This window comes from Canis aureus, chromosome 9 (genome assembly GCF_053574225.1).
Source record: "Canis aureus isolate CA01 chromosome 9, VMU_Caureus_v.1.0, whole genome shotgun sequence".
Taxonomy (NCBI): Eukaryota; Metazoa; Chordata; class Mammalia; order Carnivora; family Canidae; genus Canis; species Canis aureus.
Window position 1 is genome coordinate 64,551,632 of NC_135619.1, and position 19,740 is coordinate 64,571,371.

The 19,740-nt window shown below is 44.6% G+C and overlaps 1 protein-coding gene and 1 long non-coding RNA gene across 2 annotated transcripts in view; one reads left to right on the plus strand and one right to left on the minus strand.

Annotated features, from left to right (window-relative positions):
• KCNK13 (potassium two pore domain channel subfamily K member 13) overlaps nucleotides 1–19,480 on the plus strand; it is a 96,274-nt gene extending 76,794 nt beyond the window's left edge. Inside the window, exon 2 of the mRNA XM_077910336.1 lies at nucleotides 17,742–19,480. Coding sequence (XP_077766462.1) covers nucleotides 17,742–18,637 — 896 coding nt within the window. The 3' untranslated portion in view covers nucleotides 18,638–19,480. The remainder of the gene's footprint in view (nucleotides 1–17,741) is intronic.
• LOC144321032 (uncharacterized) lies at nucleotides 3,960–6,397 on the minus strand. The gene is made up of 2 exons (XR_013386741.1): nucleotides 6,203–6,397; nucleotides 3,960–4,238 (listed from the first exon to the last, which is right to left on the minus strand). It is a non-coding gene; the product is annotated as an uncharacterized LOC144321032 (long non-coding RNA).
• Nucleotides 19,481–19,740: the final 260 nt, after the last annotated feature.

The window sequence follows — 19,740 nt, forward strand, 5'->3', positions numbered from 1 at the left end:
CAATACTTATGCCCCAATCCAATGTGCATAGCATTACTCACAATAGCCAAAAGATAGAAATAACCCAGATGTCCTGAGGATGAATGGATGAACAACATATGGCATAAACATATACATAGACTCTTATGCAGCCACGAAAAGGAACAAAATTCTAGCACATGTTACAATACAGCTGAACCTTGAGGACATGATGCTAAGTGAAAGAAGCCAGACACAAAAGGACAAATACTGATTCCAAAGTTACAGAGACAGAAAGTGGAATAGAGGTTGCCAGGGGCTTGGGAGGAAGGGAGGTTAGGGTGTTACTGTTCCATGGGCAGAGTTTCTCTTTGGGATGATGCCAAAGTCCTGGAGATCAGTAGTGATGGCTGTATAGCACCGGGAATGGATCTAATACCACTGAGAGACGCTTTAAAATAGTGAAGATGGCAAATTTTATGTTATATGTGTTTCATCGTAACTGAAAAATCAACAACCACCAACCAAAAAATACATATGGTAGAGAGAAAGGCTCATCGATATCATCTACATAGAGCTGTGAAACAGGAATCAGTGTGACAAGATTTGGACAGGATTCATATGAAGCAATGACAAAATTCTACTAAGGCTCATTTTTAAAAGATTTCTATAAACAGAGAAGGAGGCACTGTGCTCCTGGTGGAAAAACTCAATTTGGTAAGGATGTCATTTCTCCACAAATGAGTCTCTAAATATAAGGCGACTCCAATCAGAATCCAAAGATCTTTTCTGGAACTTAACCAAACGATTCTAAAGCTCATCAGGAAAATTGGAACATAAATATAAGCGGGGCAGTTTTGCAAAGAAAAAGGAGAAAGGAGCAGGAAAAGAAGAGGGGAGAAGAAAGAGGAGTCATCACGGATATTGAAAGAAAACCGTTGAGATTTTTGGTACCAGTTCCAACAGGGACAGACAGACTGATGGGAAAAGATACCGAATCCAGAACCAAATATAGGAAATTTGCCTCTGATAAAAGTGGCATTTCAAGAGAGTAGAGAAAGAATAGACTATTTAAAAATTGTGCTACAACTCAGCCTACACCCAGGACAAAATTTTATAGAACTGAACCCACACACATGTGTACGTAAATGGAGGGAAATATAAGACCCATGGAGTGAATCAATGTCAACACCCTGCTTGTGATATTACACCGCAGTTTTGCAAAACATTAGCATTGGGGGAAACTGGGTAAAGTATAAGCAGACTCTGTGTTATTTCTTATACTTGCTTATAAATCTGCAATAATCAGGACGCCTGGGTGGCTCAGCGGTTGAGCGCCTGCCTTCCGCCCAGGGTGTGATCCTGGAGTCCCAGGATGGAGTCCCTCATCGGGCTCCCTTCATGGAGCTTGCCTTTCTCTCTTGCCTGTGTCTCTGCCTCTCCCTCTGTGTGTGTGTCTCTCATGAATAAATAAATAAATAAATAACCCCTAAATAAATAAATAAATAAATAAATAAATAAATAAATAAAATCTTTAAAAATAAATTAATAAATCTGCAATTATCTCAATAAAAATTTCAATTAAAAATGGTGCTGAGAAAAACTATTTTTAAACTGCTAGGTACCTGCACTTGGAGAGAAATTAATTATTAAATTGCTTATAAAAATTAGAACCAGGGACAGCCCCGGTAGCGCAGCGGTTTAGCGCCGCCTGCAGCCCAGGGTGTGATCCTGGAGACCCTGGATCGAGTCCCACATCGGGCTCTCTGTATGATGCCTGCTTCTCCCTCTGCCTGTGTCTCTGCCTCTCTCTCTCTCTCTGACTCTATGAATAAATAAATAAAATCTTAAAAAAAAATTAGAACCCTAAGTGAATACTAGTATATTCCTGGAGAATTTTCCCCTCCATGACTCCCAAAGACAAAGCCACAAAAGAAAATTGATGGAAACTGATGGCTTTTTCTTCATAAAAATTAAACTTCAGCAAGGCAACAAAACATTTATGTAAAAATAAAAGGCAGACATACATTGGAAAAATATTTCAATATACATAAAAGGTGGTAAGTTAATTTTCTTTTTTTTAGAGATTTTATTTATTTATTCATGAGAGACACACAGAGAGAGGCAGAGACACAAGCAGAGGGAGAAGCAGGCTCCCTGCGGGGAGCTCGATGTGGGACTCGATCCCAAGACCCCAGGGTCACGCCCTGAGCCCAAGGCAGATGCTTAACCCCTGAGCCATCCGGGTGCCCCTAATTTTTTAAAAACTGTATGAAGAGCTCTCACAAATCAATAGGAAAAAAGAACAAATATCCTAATAGGAAAGCGGACTAGACATGAATAGGAATTCACAAACGAAGAACTAGGAAAGGCCAATAAATGTGTGAAAAATGGCAACAAAGCAGAAGATGGTGAAGAAAGCGTAAATCCCAGAAGAAACATAGTTGAAGGAAACTAGGAACTGGTGTCTTTTTCCCAGATAACAAGTAGCTGAGTGTCTGGCACGTGGTCAACACACTCGGGAAAAGTTTGTCAAATAAGCAGGGACGCAGAACACGGCTGACCTGTCTGGAGGAGAAAGGCCCTTTTGGATGCTTACTGTAGAGAAGAGGAAAGGTAGAGTGGACAAAACCATTTTAAGGGAGAAAGGGACAAATTGGGTCACTGTTCATTGTGGAGCCTGTTTTGCCTAAAACTAGAAACGGTGGCATCAGAAGAACATCCATTTCTTAACTCACTAAAAGGACCCTCGTGTCTGGGCTGACAGCCCTAGTTCCCGGGTGGCGTTTGTCTTCGGTGCTTGTTCCCTCAGTGGAAAATCCAATCCTAATGAATCAGCCCCCACTTGCCCCATGACTAGGGAGTGGAAAGTATTTTCAAACATTTCCCCTGGCAGTTAAATTATTACACCAACCGTATTTGTGCCGCAAGCACCACGATGCTTTCTGAGATGGGTTCTCGGCTAGCTTTGGGCAAGAGAAAGTTATAACTGCTTTCTGGAACTAATCATTTCAAAATAAAATGTTTTTAAGAAAAGGCCTCAGGAGAGCCCCCCTTCAAAGAATAGTTCATGACAGAACAGTGATTCATTTCAATACAGACAAAGGAGGTGCCTCTAAAAAGAGCGAAGGGTGAGTTGTAGGTCTCCAAAGCGTCTTTTAAGGAAATTGAAGAAAGGAAAAGGGGAAGGAAGGGAAGAAGGAGGCCAGAAGCGAAAGAAAGAAGAAAAGGAAGGAAAGACTTCATTTTCTCTAGTGAGCTATGGTTTTCTAGACCTAGAGCTAATTTTCATAGCAAATATGAGGATGTTTGCCACATGTTTCTGAGAGATTCTAGGGAATGCAAGGTGCATCATGGTGCAATGGTAACCTACTGTCTTAGGCCTCTGGGACAAGTACCATGGACCGGGTGGCTAATAATCAGTGGAAATTTATTTCCCACAGTTGCAGATGTGGGAAGTCTGAGGTCAGGCCGAGTTCCAAAGCCCTCTTTTGGTTTTCAGACTGCTGACGTCCCCTTGCATCCTCACATGACGGAGAGCAGAGAGAGAAAGCAGGCCCTCCCCAGTGACTCTCATAAGGGCACTAATCCCACCAGGAGGCAGGAGGACTGCCCTGTGCTGACCTCAGCTAATCCCATTTACCTCCCCAAAGCCCCACCTCCTAATACATCACACTGGAGAGTAGGGTTTCCACATATGAACTGGCGAGTTGCTGAACCTTCAGTCCATAACACAGAGGAAATCTCATGGGTTTGTAGGGAAGAGTTCTAGACCAGGGAGAGTGTGTTACGGCATTACGAATACCACCTTTCTTTCTTTTTTTTTTTTTTAAGATTTTATTTATTTATTCATGAGAGACACAGAGAGAGCAAGAGGCAGAGACACAGGCAGAGGGAAAAACAGGCTCCACGCAGGGAGCCCGATGCAGGACTCGATCCCAGGACCCCGGGATCACGCCCTGGGTCAAAGACAGGCGCTAAACCATTGAGCCACCCAGGGATTCCCAAACACATTTATTTCTTAAGTTGCGTATGATTTCATATGCCCAGGCCTTGCTTCATTCATCTTTGTAAGACCATAACAGACGAGAGAGCCACCAATATCCTCTAGGTCTCTGGCTTTCAAGCTCGATTTCTGGAAGCACTAGGATCCCACAGTAGGGGGATCGAGGGTGTTGAGAAGGTGGGACAGGGCCTCCCAGGTCACGCAGCACATAGGAGCTTTGCCTGTTGTGTATACCACCTGCCAGTCATCCAGAGGAGGCTCACATCTCTCTCATCTGCAGCAAGAAATTCGCAAAGGCAGTCAGACTCACTCGTGCTTTATCCAGATGCCCATCAAAACGAAGATATTCTTGTAGCTCCTCAAAATGTCCTGGAGCCAGCGGAATTCTGGGTGGCTCAGAGGTTTAGCACCTGCCTTCGGCCCACAGCGTGATCCTGGAGTCCTGGGATCAAGTCCCACATCGGGCTTCCTGCATGGAGCCTGCTTCTCCCCCTGCCTGTGTCTCTGCCTCTCTCTCTCTCTCTCTCTCTGTATCTCTCATGAATAAATAAATAAAATCTTAAAAAAAATGTCCTGGAGCCAGACCTTCTCGCTCACGTTGAAGAAAAGGCGTCTGTGACCTGTTGTAGGAACGTTCTACTTAATGGAACCGTGTCCTCGGAGTCCACGGCAGTTTTGTTTGAGAGAGAACATAATCATAGGTGCTTTTTTTTTTTTTTATAGGTGCTTGCTTTTAAGGAGTAGTTTCATTATGTAAAAGTTAAGAAGCGCTGGAATTGGGACGCCTCCCTGAAATAAGTAAATTAGATGATCCCCCCCCCCGCACCCCACCTTTAAGTGAGGGCAAAGTCAGAACAAATGACAGCATTTATTCCAGCCATCACATTAGCTCAGGGGTGGTGAGGAGAAAAAGGGGCTTGAGAAAGCATAAAACCCAGAGCTAAATTGTCCCCCATGACTCAGTGTTCTCTCAGGGAAACGAAATTTGTCAAATTCCTCTTCAGGCACTGACGTCTTCTGATTCCTGTGGGGCTAATTTCTGTTACCTTCTGAACACAGACATTACTGTGACTCGTAATAATGCAAATGATTTAAAGAATCCTATGTCTCACACCCTGGTTTTCAGCTTTTATAGGCAGAGGAGCATCAATTTATTTTTGACTTGTAAGTGACTTACTGCTGAGGAGTCTAGAAACGTCCCCCAGTTGAGAAATTACCTGAAACGTAGCTTAATCTTTACCATATACGATACTGTCTTTTGTCAAAGAGGCTTTACTATTAACAAAAGAGAGAGATATAATAACCTCAAAAATAGCAGATTCCAAAGACATCTGGACCTGTAAGAACTCCAGACTTTTGCATCCACAGCAATAACTGTCACAGAAAAATAGCACCATGTACAGTGAAAATGCCATTTCCCTCCGGCCCCCCAGCTGCTTTGTGAAATGCTTTAAATTAGCCTGTGATGTCTTCATAGTTGAGAAATGTTACAGATAGAAATGTTTTTCATATGGACTATCGTTGTCATCTGCCTGGCCTGTAGAAGAGGAACCTCAGATACACAGGTGAGCCCTCCCCAGAATCCTGGGATGATTGGATGCCCAAGTCACAGAATGTTGGCACCTGACTGTCCCTAGAGTTCATCTGGGCCGTTCTATCCTCATTTTACCAAAGGGGCAACCAGAATAAGTTGTGACCATCACACACATAGGTTATTAATAGTCTGGACTAGAACCCAGGGCCCTAACTAGCTACCCCCGTGACTCCAAGCAACTTTTGACACCTCTGTGTACTTCAGGTTCTCATGTAAAAGAGGGGGGGGACATGGATAGGATAATATTCCTAATTTTCAAGGTTGGCATGAGGATTGAAAAAGTGAGTTTGTGTAAAACACTAAGCATAGTGTCTGGCTCAGAACGAGTGCTCCGTGCGCGTAAACTGTCACCATATTCATCACCCTCTTGTGTCACTAATCTCCCTGCTTCAAGAGCTGGAATAAACAATCAAATGGCCTTGTGCTTAAGGACCCAGAGAACTAAAAAATAAAAAATAAATAAATAAATAAATAAATAAATAAATAAATAAAAGACCCAGAGAACTCATGAACCAGTAGGTCGTAGAACGAAGGATATTCCCCAAATCGGTATTTCCAACACTTTTCTCACCACCAGACAGTGAAGCTATGAGCTGCAAATAAAGAGTACAGTTACCAAATTCCTAAAATGAGGAAGTTATTACCAGATCTCCTTTGCCTACATCACTGAGAAATCCTGTCTTGAATGGAAAACTCTAGAACAATGATTCTCCAGCTCTAGAGTAGTCATCAATATCCAGGGAGGAAACCAGGCCCAGCCCCAGAGATGCCGATCCAGGTGGTAAGGCTTAGGGGTCTGGATCTAACAAGCTCCTTGGGTAGTTCTGGAACCAACAGTCAAGAAGCATTATCTAGAACACGGAATCTAGGCCTATTCCTTTACCAAGGTGGGCTACCATGGCAGCAGGTCCTTAGCAAATGCCCATGTAGAAAGCGGATTTAGAACCAATGCCCACCTCAGCCCTCAGTTGCGCTCCTGCATTTCCCTTCTCCCCTCCACCCAAAAAATCCAAAACCTCATTTTACAAAAAGAAACCACAAACCCATCTGGTTCCAGCCCAGAAAAGCGACTGGCTGGGAAGGAAGTACCACTTCCTGGTCTTCATTACCTTTGTTGCCGTGTAACATAGGAAGCAAGAAGTCCTTGGCTACTCTGGAAGTCCTACAAATCCAAAGGAAGGGGAGCAGCTGTCTTCATGTCCACTGGTATCCTGGCTCCACAGTTATTCCAGAGCTTCTGAAGACTGCTCATTCTGATATAATGTACCACCTGAATGTTTTCTGCATCATTTATTGATATATGAAAGAAATTAGGGGTTGCCTTTGCCCTTAGGACCCCAGAAGTATCATATCTTTCACTGATTTTGGTAGGGCCCTAACTTAGACCCTTACCCAAGCAGATAGGACCTTTGTTTCCAACTCTCCTGCCCCTGTGCTCTGACCCCAGCTAGAGGTACCTCTCTGAGTGGGGTCTCTGGTCCTTGTACTAGAATCACTATGGGAATTAGTTTAAAATACAGATTTTCTGGCCCCATTTAACCTCCTGAATCAGAATCTCTGAGGGTGAGGCCTGAAAATTCACAGTTTTTAACAAACTCCTCAGGGAATTTTCACGTGTACTGAAGTTCAAGACTTTCATGCTAAGTGACCATGGTTTGCTTCTCCCTTATTCACCTCTCAGCTCATTTTCACACTGTGAGTAAAGGTGTGATCAGACCATCCATCCTCCCTGAAGCTTGGCAGAAGCTTTCCATCTGTCTTTTATGTTATTTTCAGGTGACTCAGAAAAAGAGTTTACATGGGGCACCTGGGTGGCTCAGTCGTTTAGGCAACCAACTCTTGATTTCTGCTCAGGTCATGATTTCAGTGTCCTGAGATCGAGCCCCACCTTGGGCTCCAAGCTCAGCCTTCTGCCCTTCCCTCAGCTTGTGCATGCTCTCTTTGTCTCTGTCTCTGTCTCTGTCTCTCTCTCCCTCCCTCCCTCCCTCCCTCCCAAATACATTAATAAATCTTTGAAAAAAGAAAAAGAAAAGGAGTTTACTTGATTTGATAAACAACCTAGTGCAGGTTTCCTTCTTGTGTGTCGTTGCAGTACTTTATCTCCTGGACCAGGTTTGATGCTCCTGGAGGGCAGAAGCTATCTTGTAATCACCCACCTAACCCTACCCTGCACATCCTCTTGGCACAGTGTGTGCAACCTAATAAGTATGACAATTACTGCCTTATTTGACTGTCATGTCAACACTTGCTTCCAACAGCTCTCTCCTCAACATCTAGAAATAATATAAGAGGAAGTAAACTTTGCTTGTGAACACTTGACCCTCATAAACCCTTGTCTTTAAGCATTTTCTTGAGAAGACTCATAAAACTTAATCCATATTTCTCATAGCCTGGGAAGTACAGATCGCCACCCTACCTCTTCACACAGTACGCACACCTCTCCCTCCACACTTCCTGTACGTGTGTACTAAGGTACTGATTTGTCCCGGTTTCTCATTACCCCAAGTTTCTATTAAGGAACCTCCCCCCATCACCACTCTGGCACTCTCTGAAGTGTTTGATTTTTTTTTAAATCATGCAGTAATTAAGCATGCAGTACTTTCTTTCTCTAAAGGGGCAGGATCCAATCTTCTCCACATTTTAGCTAAGTTGCTAAGACAAGGTTTTACCCATCTGACCATCCATTAAGTATCTGTTCACTTATCTGATCTTGCCACCTACCCCTTCAGCTCATTTCCAGATAGGTGAAGGAGGAGTCAGGGCTTGGATGTCCATGCCTGACTGGAAATGAAGGGCCTACCATACCCCCTCCTCAGAGAATCACTTCCCTTGCGGCACTGAATGCTGTACTGAGAAGACCTGATTTATTATTATGCACATGGGAGCCACAGGGCATATTGCTGAACTATGGAGGAAAACCCATACAGGCCAGACAAGGCCAGTTTTAAATCCCATTGTCTGTTTTTGGTAATTTTCCAGTGGTAGTTTGTGAAAAACGAACCAGGTTGAAGGAGAGACATTCTTAGCTTGATTTTAATAATTAGTAGGGTCTGCTTTTTTTTTGAAGTTTGTATAAGGGAGATTATGGTGAACACAAACATGGTACAGTGTGATATCCTATCAAGCAAGAACAAAATTATGTTTGTTGACAAAAATCTGTTTTGTGGAACTCAACAATGGTGTTCAGAATGGGAGAGAAGTGACTTTTAAAAGGTGTAGGTCTTGTAAAAAGGATTTTGAGTGATTAGTTTGTATCTTTGCCTTAGATTTACCAGTGTACAGGGATTACTCAAGTGTGAGGTGAATGGAAATTGTTTATTTTGTAGACTGTATCAGCATCTTGTGCACAGCCAGAGCTTCCAATTTAGGGTTCAAATCCTGGTTTGTCAAATGAAAATTTTCACAGGGTGTTACCATGAGCTTTTTTTGGTGTTATATTGTCTGAGTGCTCACTACCATAAAACACTTCATTATAAACAGATAAGTGTGTGTTTGTGCAACTTAACCTCAGTTTATACCCTGGAGGCAGTTGGCCATCAATGGGAGTGTCTATTCCAAAATCCACTTTCAAGAGATAACTATTAAGCACTTTAAATATTGTTATCAAAATCTACACTGTAGGGAACATTGGCTAGCATAAGAAATGTTAGAAAAAATTCTCCATTGGAGAAATGAGTGCTATGCAAGAGAGGGTTCGCCAGCAGGTTGTGTGAACCGATGCCCTTGCCTTAGATGGGGCAGTAAATTCACTGAGCATATCTGGAACCCATTCAAGGCCTAGAGCTTCACTGTTTCTGTGTCACCTAAAATTCAACAACGAAAAAGAAAATGGGCAAAATAATTGAACAGGCATTAAGAGGATGCCCACCCATCCACAAAACATATGACAAGATGCTCAGCTTAATAGGCATCAAGGAAATGCTAATTAAGACCACCATGTACCCACCAGAATGGCTGAAATGGATATTGGCAAGAATATGAAGAAATTGGGTTTCTCAAACTCTGATGAGGATGGGGTCAATCAGGGCATCCACTTTTCTGAAGATATAATATTGTGTAAGTCCTCACTTCCACTCCTAAGTATGGGTATCCACAAGAAATATGCATATATGTTCACCAAAAGATATGCACCAGAGTACTACTCATGATAGCCCCAAGCTGGAAATGACCCAAATATGTTTCAACAGTAGAATGCTCTCCTCATCCCACCTGTCCAGTGCCCTCAGCTAGTGTCTGTTTCTTAATATCACAGGCTTGACAACTTGTTTGATTTACAAGTAGAATTCCCATTAAATTCCAAACTCCCTAAAGATCTCCTTTTGACACTCTTTGAAATCCCTTACACTCAGTTACCAATGAAGCGTGAAGGGAGGAGCTGGAGCAGCCCAGAAATCATGGGGAGAAGATGCCTGTTGAAAAAATTGCAAGCCCCAGAGAGAAGACATTTCATTAGTCATTGCTATGCAGCAAACCTCCCTAAATTAGCGGCTTAAACAACAATCATGGACATTTCTCACAATGCTGTAGATCTACTGGGCTCAACTGGTGGTTCTCTGGTTCCACAGGGTACAGCTGGTATATCTCATGCTTGACTGGGGCTGGAATGCCCAAAATGGATTTACCCAGTATCCGAGGAGGCTGAAATGGCTGGGGAGGGCTGGGACTCTCTCCAGCTAAGTGGTCACACTTTTCACATAGTGACTCAGGAGTCCAGAAAGAGAAAGATAAAACTGCTAGGCTCCTTACTGTCTAAGCCTGGAAGTGGTGCAGCATGACTTCTGCCACTGTGATTGGTCAGAGCAAGTCTCAAGGTCATCCAAGATTCAAGAAGAAGGGGAAATACGCTTCAGTTCTTACAGGGGTGGGAGCAGTTTGCTCAAAATCATCTTTGAAAAACAATTTTCCACAGGCAACAAGAGTAAGGGAGGGCAATCTGGATAAGGAACCTGGATTCAAGCCAAGCCTCCACCCCTCAAGATTACCTGGCTTTTCAGTGCCTCAGTCTCCCCACTTATGACAGAAAACTGTGAAGTTCCTCTCAGCTCTAACAGCTGTGGTTCTATAATCCATATAAACTCTGTGCCTGGTAAAACCCTCAAGTCTTCCATCATTGGAGCCCCTTTCCCATCCCTCACATCCCCCCTAAGAATAGTCCATGGGGTCTGGTTTTGGTGGATTTTTTTAAAGATTTATTCATTTGAGAGAGAGAGAGTGCGCGTGCTCATGCATGTGAGCTAGGGGAGGGGGGATGCATAGAGGGAGAGAGAGGCAGAGAATCAGACTTCTGCTGAGCATGGATCCTGAGACCATGATCTGAGCTGAAACCAAGAGTCAGAGGCTTTACCCACTGAGCACCTAAGCACCCCCACCATGGGGTTTGTTTTTGCCCCCTCTTTCCATCCTAATTGAAACTGGAAAGAGACTCCTAACTCTGGGAAACAGGGTTTCAGAAGAGGAGGTGGGGGGGTGGGTAACTGGATGATGGGCACTGAGAAGGGCACTTAATGGGATGAGCACACGGTGTTACACTATATGTTGGCAAATTTAATTTAATTAAAAAAAATAAAGAGTCATTGGTGGCTAAAAAAAGAAAGAAAAACTGGAAGGTCTTGTTCAAAAACGCCCACAAACCCTTATGTAGTCTCATCTCACTACAAAGAGAGGCTTAAAATTTCCAAATCAAAAAGACAATGAAAAGTTTGTGCAAGCCAAACTTTGATTTCTCAGTGTATTGAGAAGAATGAATCAAGAGGGTTGATTGTTTTGAGCAGGTATTTGCCTGCCATTTGAGAAAAACTTCCAGAATATTTTAACACATTTTTCTCTGTTTAAAAGTAATGAAAGATATAAAGCATTATGAAAAATTAAATCACCCAGAAGATCACCACCTTGAAATAACCTGATTCAAAATCTTGTCTCTTTCCCTTTATGTTATTTTTGTGTGTGTATTTGTGACAGAACTTGTCGGTTCTGGGGTCCTTCGCTTTCCCAAGAAACTCCAGTAAACCCTGGCCAGTCTAAGAGGAAATCCATTCCTCTTATAGATCATTGGTTTGGGAAGAGGACTTGTTCTAATTAATGATGTATAATGGGAATTTTGCCAGAAGGTTTCTGGAAAGGATTCTCTGCTCTTATGAAGACATACACGAGACAGGAATATGACATTTTCCAGCTCTGGACATTAGATTGTGAAAAGTTAATGCCCAAAGTTGTTGGCATGGGGAGGAACTAGTCAACCTGTTGACAATTCCAGAGCCAGAAAGGTGAAATGGTTTTGGTTCATAGATCATTTGGAAAGCTGCTCAACTAGACACCCAATTAATCGGAAGCCACACTACCTCCAAATTTCATGTTCTATGAGATAATATATCCCCTTCATGTGTAAGTCACCTCTATTCATGATTTGCTATTACTGGCAACCAAAAGCAAAATCCTCACTGCTCCTATTTACGTAACTGCAAAAATGTATCTTACAAAGTTTATTCCTTCATCCAACAAATGTTTAATGAGGATGCCCCATGCACTAGCTTGAGTCATTCTGCAGACACGCTTTGGCTCTGCATTTTTTCCATTTAATGTTTTCTGCAGCCATTAAAAACTCTCTTTGAATATGTCATTTTAATGGCTTCATTTTAATGGCTACTTTATTTAGTCATTTCCCTGTTATCTGACATTTGGGTTGCTGAGGATTTTTGTTATTAAAAGCAAAGACATAGTGAACACCAATGTACATAATGAGTCACATTTCTGATATTTTGGGGACATATTCCTAAAAACAAAAAGAGAAGAAGATACAAGTATTTTTAAAATGCCTGAAACATTCCCAAATTGCTTTCTAGACAGTTTATGCCAATTTGTATGTCCCCATACAGCATTTGAAATTTTCTGCTGCATCTGAGGGCACTCTGATAATAGGCATTTTTTTTTTAAAAATGTTTCTAGGAAGAATTGTGATTAAAGTCTACAGGACATATTTACCTGAAAAATCAGTGGCATAAAAAATGGGAGGGGAGGCTGTCAATGAATAAAGGAGACTTACAAGATATAATGCTTGGATCTTGCTAGCATCCTGATTCATACAGATCTGTAAAAAGATATTTTTGAGAAATTTGAGTATGGCCTAGCTATTATTTGGTTTTAGGGAATTAGTGTTGGTTTTATTAGGTATAATAATATGGTTGTGTTGGGAAAATAGAGTGCTTGTCAGTTATAGACGCATCCTTATTTTTTAAATTTATTTTTCAAGTCCCAGCATAGAACTTGAAATCAACAGCCCTGAGATTAAGACCTGAGCGGAGTTCAAGAGTCGGCTGTTCAACCGACTGAGCCACCCAAGCTCCCCAATGTGTCCTTATTGATGGATATTAATGGATGAAATGGCGTGTTATTTAGGATTTATTTTAAAATACTCCAGCAAATACAGGAGGTGGGGTGGGATAGGAGAACCATGATTGGCAAAATGTCGACAACTGCTGCAAGTGGGAAATGAGGGTTTATTAATATTCTCTTTACCTTTGTGTATGTTTGAAAATATGCAAAGCTTTTCAGTGTTTTACCCTGATTAATTTTTTTGAAGAATATAATAGTCAACAGAATATACATAAATGCTAGGAGACCGCAGGTCTGCTCTCCTCTCTTCATTGTCTAAATGAAAAGCTCTATTGGGGTTGACTGGGACCCTGGCATTCCCCGGCTGCTTCATTCCTGGCTCCAAGGACACCAGAGAACCTGGTTTGGTCCCAAGAGCTACGCTAGGGGTCACACTGAAGCAGACCTGAAATGGTTCCAATGAGCCAGAACGAAGTAGGCTGCCAGGCAAGCTTCCTTGGAGTCCTTGGACTCCAAACTCCTGGGCCCTAGGTCCTCGGTCAGCTAGCTCATGTGCTCCCAGACTCAGGGGTTGGACAGAAATCAGATGACCTCAGGCTTCAAGCGCAGAGAATAAATTATATACTGAAAAGCACCACCTGTGACAATCAGTTTCATTTGTGTGCCTACGAAATACAAGGCGACCAAAATGCATGGGGTGTAGCACATTTTAGAAACCGACTTAATTACATCACTTGTTGGAAGAGGCACACATACATTCAGAAACATGTGTTTTAGTAAATGAAAATTGTAGGGTTTCAGTTTGTGATGCAAGCCAATCCCCTGATTTGGGTACCAGATTTGGCAGCCACTGTGGTCTGGGTGTCTATGTAAAGCGTGGAACTAGAGATGCTTGGTTAATTTCCCTCCCCCGATTCTAGTCTTGATGCTACACCTGTCAGTGGCTGGCACTCACTTAGCATAATCAGGTGGAAAGAGCACAGGCCTGGGAGACAAATTGAGGTTCTCATTCTGGCTTTACAGCTTTATGCAGGTTACTTAGCTTCTGTACTCTTCTTTTTCTCACCTGTCAAATGGAACTAGTAGGCTAATAAGAGCCAGCTCCCCAGCAAGGGGGCGAGGAGCCAGGGATACCTGGCAGAGGGCAGTTATGCTTGGTGATGCTTTTATCCTCTTCCTTCACCAAGGAGGACCCTGAGGCTTCTCATTCCCAATCCAAGGCATCCCTAATGTTCAGTATTATGGGCTCAAAAGAGGGAAGGCTTTTTATGAAAAAGCCTATAGTATTGAACTTCCACACTTTTAAGCTCTGACAATAGCAGAAGTTGTGGAAACACCTCTCACAGCAAACTAGAGGAGGGCTGCCTCCCAGTGCTTCTCTCACACTACCACGTATGCCATTTTTCTGTCATTTTTGCTGATTGAAAAGATGGCAGTGATCAACTAGGTTCAGTAGGTAATCAAAACTCGTGGCTTCGCTGTCCTTTGATAAAATGGAATGTTTTAAAGCCAAATAAGCAAGATAAAATCCAGAAATTTTCAGTCCCTGGGACACGTCCCCACATCACTAGGCATGCCATTCATTGGAAAAGGCAGTTTACTGAGCTCGTCAGCTGGCTTCGGTCATGCACCTGTACAGCATTCACCCCAAGTGAGGCAGCATTCGGGCCCCTGAAGCCGGATAACTCCACTCTGCCTTTATTTTGACACTTGACTCTCTATGCCTTGTTTTGTAGGTAGCAGCTTATTTGTCCCAGCCTGGATGTGAGGTTCCTTGAGGTCAAGGACCTTGTCCGGCTAATAATCATTGTGTGGTCCAAACAGTGCAGGCTCTTGAACTTCACAGGTGCTTAATTAATTATTGTCGTAAACTTTGGCTGAGAGCTATTCTTAACTGCTCTGCTTTCCAAGACTAAAATAATCAAGTCACCTCTGGGATCAGAAATGAAGATTTTGGGGGTAGCAAACATTTGCCCATTTAAATCTTGTGCTACAGGAGAAAGTTCTCCTCTGATTGTTGGCAAGAACCTCCCCCTCCCGCTCCCTTGCTATTTCTGGGCTTTCCTCATTTTCAGTGCCTTTATTCTGTTTCTGGAATATTGTTGGGTCAATAAAAGGCCCCAGATAAGTGTCTTTTTTTCTGCTTGTTGCCTCTGTTCTGTCTCCAATGAAGAGACCCCTAAGACTCCTCTGGCCTTACAGCTTTGGGGCAGGGGCTCCGGCTTCCATTATTTTTGTTTTGTTTTGTTTTGTTTTTTGTTGTTGTTGTTTTTAAGATTTTATTTACTTGTTAGAGAGAAAGAGCATGAGCAGAGGGAGAAGAAGGGGGAGAAGGACAAGCAGACTCCCCACCAAGCAGGGAGTCTGACGTGGGGCTTGATCCTAGGACCCGGAGATCACGACCCAAGCCAAAGGCAGATGCTCAACTGACTGAGCCACCCAGGAAGCCCTCGTTATTCATTTCTTAGTGCAGAAAGATCTGCAAGTTGTACTGCTTCCGGGAATTCACTGAGCCAGAAGAGGTGCCCCAACATCCTCAGATAACCAGGAACTAATCACTCAACACCTTGGTTACTCCTCAGAGTTCTTTGGCCTGGGGAGAGAAAGACATTGCTCTCAGCTCAGTCATTAAACTCAGTAAGTTTTTCCTAAATTCTCCACTATTAAAACCACCTCATTTCAACTTGAGCTTGGGGATAAGAATGAAAGATACTAGCAAGAGAAAACACAGCAAACACAAAGTATTTCTATTTATTTACTTATTTAAGAGACAGAGAGAGGTGGAGGAGTGGGGTGGGAGCAGAGGAAGAAGGAGAATCTCACGTAGACTCCGCACTGAGTGTGGAGCCCGACACAGGGCTTTATCTCATGACCTGAGGTGAAACCAAGAGTCAGATGTTCAACTGACTGAGCCACCCAGGCACCCCAAGACAAAGTATTTCTTTACATAAGGAAGGTACCTAATAAATGAAACATGCAAGGCGAAGAGTTGCTGAGGGAGTTCCCAGGGAAGAGATAAGGGTCTACTTTTCTCTCTACCATTAGAGTCCATTACTGTAGCTCCCAATGGAAGTATCTCCAGCCTCCCCCGCCACCACCCCCCACCTCCCATGCTCCTTCCTTAATGAAATCATCCCCTCCCATCCAGCTAAAAAGCTAGATTGACCATCTTTCTCCAGTCACCTGATTACCGGTTGCTTACAGCCTACACTCATGTAGACCCTTTTGGGCTGTAAAAGAACAATCCAATTGAACTGGATGGTAACCAGACAGTAGCACAGTCTGTATAGCTAAGTGTTTGAGAAGGGTGGCCCCTTGGCTCTGCCTGAGGAGAGCAGGAGGTCATCTCCCCAGAAGCCCACACATGGCAAGGCCTGACCTGACCACATCCCAGCGTGCACTGGGAAGCAACCATGGGCAGCTGTGATAACAAAGAAAAGTATTGGCTTGGGGACAAGCAGGGTGTCATCAGGAAACAGGATAAGGGTGAGTCCTCAAGATCCCAATGATGGAGCTTAAGTTAGGAACCTGAACTTGATAATAAAGGGAAAAAATGGAGATAAGTTTGGACCAAGGTTTGGTCTGAATGAAAGGCGGAACCCAGGGAGGCAGGCTCAGTACTCCTTTTTTGAATGGCATTTGTTTTCAGAGACTTTGATGCCCATCCCTAGAACAGATCGGAATTCTCATGGTTACTGAATCATTTTCTTGGAAGGATTCCATGTCCCTTGGGGTGGGCTGACCCTGAGCACCCCTCAGTGAGAAATACTGAGTGAATCACTGCTCTTTTCTTTTTCTTGGTGTTTTTAGAAATGCCTATTGTCCTGTAGTTGGTATTCTTGGGAACAAGTCTGTGTGCATGGGTGGAAAGGTCAAGAAGGTAGAAATTGTGAACAGTGAGAGGTAAAGGCAAGAGAGACACTTTTTGTTTGATCACACTATAAAAATCAACACCTCAGTTTTCACTCCCCAAATATAAGGTGTATGTTTGAAGTATTTTGTTTAAAAGACAGGCAAATCTTGAGCAAATTTCTCATTTCTACATATGCTGGCATTTGCTGTTTCTCTGAAATACCACTACTACACTCGTGTACACACATTTCATGTGTCTGAAATACCACACATGCACATGCGCGCACACACACGCACACACACCTCTCCTTGCCTGCCTAACTCCTCTGTAGCTTTCAAGCATCCCTGCTTAGTCTTCCCAGAACTTCAAGCCTGAGATGGGTTCCCCTCTTGGCTGCTCGCATAGGACACTACTCCCTCCAGCACAACACGTACACGGTAGAGTAGTCACCGTGCTGGGCTAGAGCTCCACAGGGACAGGGCCCAGATCTGGCTATTTTACAGTTTAATCCCCAGTTCCTGGAATGGCACTGAATGAGTATTTGTGCAATAACGGAATTCTGATGAGTCTGTACAAACCTTTTCTTTGTACGAACCTTCTTTGTATGAAACTTTCTCTGTCTGAACAACGTCTGCTGACTGTGGCTGTTCAGGTTGTGCACTCCACAGGACATCTAGCCAAGTCGAGAGGGGAGGCCCAAAATCCAACTCTCATTCTCATCACCCAGCCACTTTTTTGCTGCCTGGAGGCACCCACCTGGAGGATGAGGTGCCTTTTCCTGATTTGCACCATGGCACCCTACAAGCTTTCAGCAGTGCAGCTCTGAACAACACGCAGTGTCTTCACTGAGAGCCCCTCACCCCCCCCGCCCCACCCTGGTTCCTAGAAAGGCTAGGACTGAGCACTTTTTATGACACTCATTCTTCGGGCCCTCTGCCAGCCGTCACAGCCAAGACCCTGCCCGTGGTCCCTCACTCTTCTCTGATTTTTGTCTCCTGCAGGGTTTGGGATGACCACTCCAGCGACGGTGGGAGGAAAAATCTTTCTGATCTTTTATGGCCTCATTGGGTGCGCGAGCACCATCCTGTTCTTCAACCTCTTCCTGGAGCGCTTGATCACCGTCATCGCCTACATCATGAAGTCGTGCCACCAGCGGCAGCTCCAGAGACGAGGGGCCCTGCCCCCCGAGAGCCTGAAGAACCCGGGCAGGTGCGAGGCGGACGGCCTGGCCGGCTGGAAGCCCTCCGTGTACTACGTCATGCTCATCCTGTGCGTGGCCTCCCTCCTCATCTCCTGCTGTGCCTCGGCCATGTACACCTCCATCGAGGGCTGGAGCTACTTCGACTCGCTCTACTTCTGCTTTGTGGCTTTCAGCACCATCGGCTTCGGGGACCTGGTCAGCAGCCAGCACGCCCAGTACGATCGCCAGGGCCTCTACCGCTTCGCCAACTTCGTGTTCATCCTCATGGGCGTCTGCTGCATCTACTCCTTGTTCAACGTCATCTCCATCCTCATCAAGCAGTCGGTGAACTGGATCCTGAGGAAGATGGAAGGGGGCTGCTGCCAGCAGTGCCGGAGGAGACTTGGCCGCTCACGGAGGAACGTGGTCATGCCGGGCAACAGCGTGCAGAACCGCTGCAACATCTCCATAGACACGGACGGGGTGATGGACAGCGACACCGATGGGCGGCGACTGTCGGGGGAGATGATCTCCATGAAGGACTTCCTGGCCGCCAACAAGGTCTCGCTGGCCATCCTCCAGAAGCAGCTGTCTGAGACGGCCAACGGCGGCCCGCCGCAGGCCAGCGTGCTGTCCCGGGACAGTGAGTTCTCGGGCGGGGTGGGGGCCTTTGCCATCATGAACAACAGGCTGGCCGAGACCAGCGGGGACAGGTAGGAGCGAGGAGTGGACACCGGGAGGGTGGGCGACGACGTCGATGACCAGGGGATGGGCACCCAGCTCAGCTCTGCACCGCCCGGCTCGCTCTGGAGCTGCCCCCGTCACCCTGTGCAGGCCCCGCCGTACAGAGCTCTCCTCCTCCCACTCACGGCCACCTGCCGGGGCTGCGGGACCCAGGCCCAGGCCTCTCTCCTCCTCTTGACTCTCTGAGGTCACAGTCAGTCTCAAGAATGAACGACAAAAGCAGCCTGAGACACTGGCATGTTCCTTTACGCATCTTCCTCCAGGGAGGGAGGGGGGTTAGGTAGGCCTCCAGTCCTTGCTGCTCTGTTCTTCATTTGGAAATAAAAATCCCCAAGGAAGATCCTCCGGTACCTCCGGAGCCCCGATGCAGTGAATGCAGATTCGCTGGCCTTCCCACCGCCTTCAAACAAGCCGGGGTGGGGGGTGTTTCAGATGTGTCTGGGCCCCGGACTTCCTTCGGAACGGATTTGCCCACGGTCCACGGAGAGGGAAGTCACCTGTTCTACCCTCCGTGTCTGCTTCTCTGCTTTTTGTTTTTCCTTTCTCTTATTTTTAAGATCCTAATGCCGGGCTAACGCGTCCGTGGGACATCCATGTGATAAGAAAACTAAATTCAGCTTCAAGCCTTGAAACTGCAGCTGAGTAGTGGAGAGACTCACTTTTGTAATGAATGAACATAGCTTAACGTTCTCCCTTTGAATGGTCACAGAGACCATGTCATTTTTTTTTTTTTAAACCAGGGCTTGGGGCCCATTGCAAAGATAATGGCTATTTATTAGAACTGAAAATTGAATAAATCCTCACTTTATTAACTAAGATGACATGAGTGCTCATTATGGCCAGTGGGGCTGGGCGGGGGGGATGCCTAATTAAACGCGCATTTCTTGTGCTCAGAGAAAAAGGAAATAAGAAATGAACCCTTAGGGATAGGAGTGTCATCTTGGATTCTTGGCTGGGGAAACATTCTAGGCCAGATAAGAAAATTTGGCTTCTCCTGTGTCATTTGTTTCGGTTCTGCCTCCTGGGATTGTAATAAGTCTAGTTACATAACCTCCCGAGCCAGTAAAACATTCATG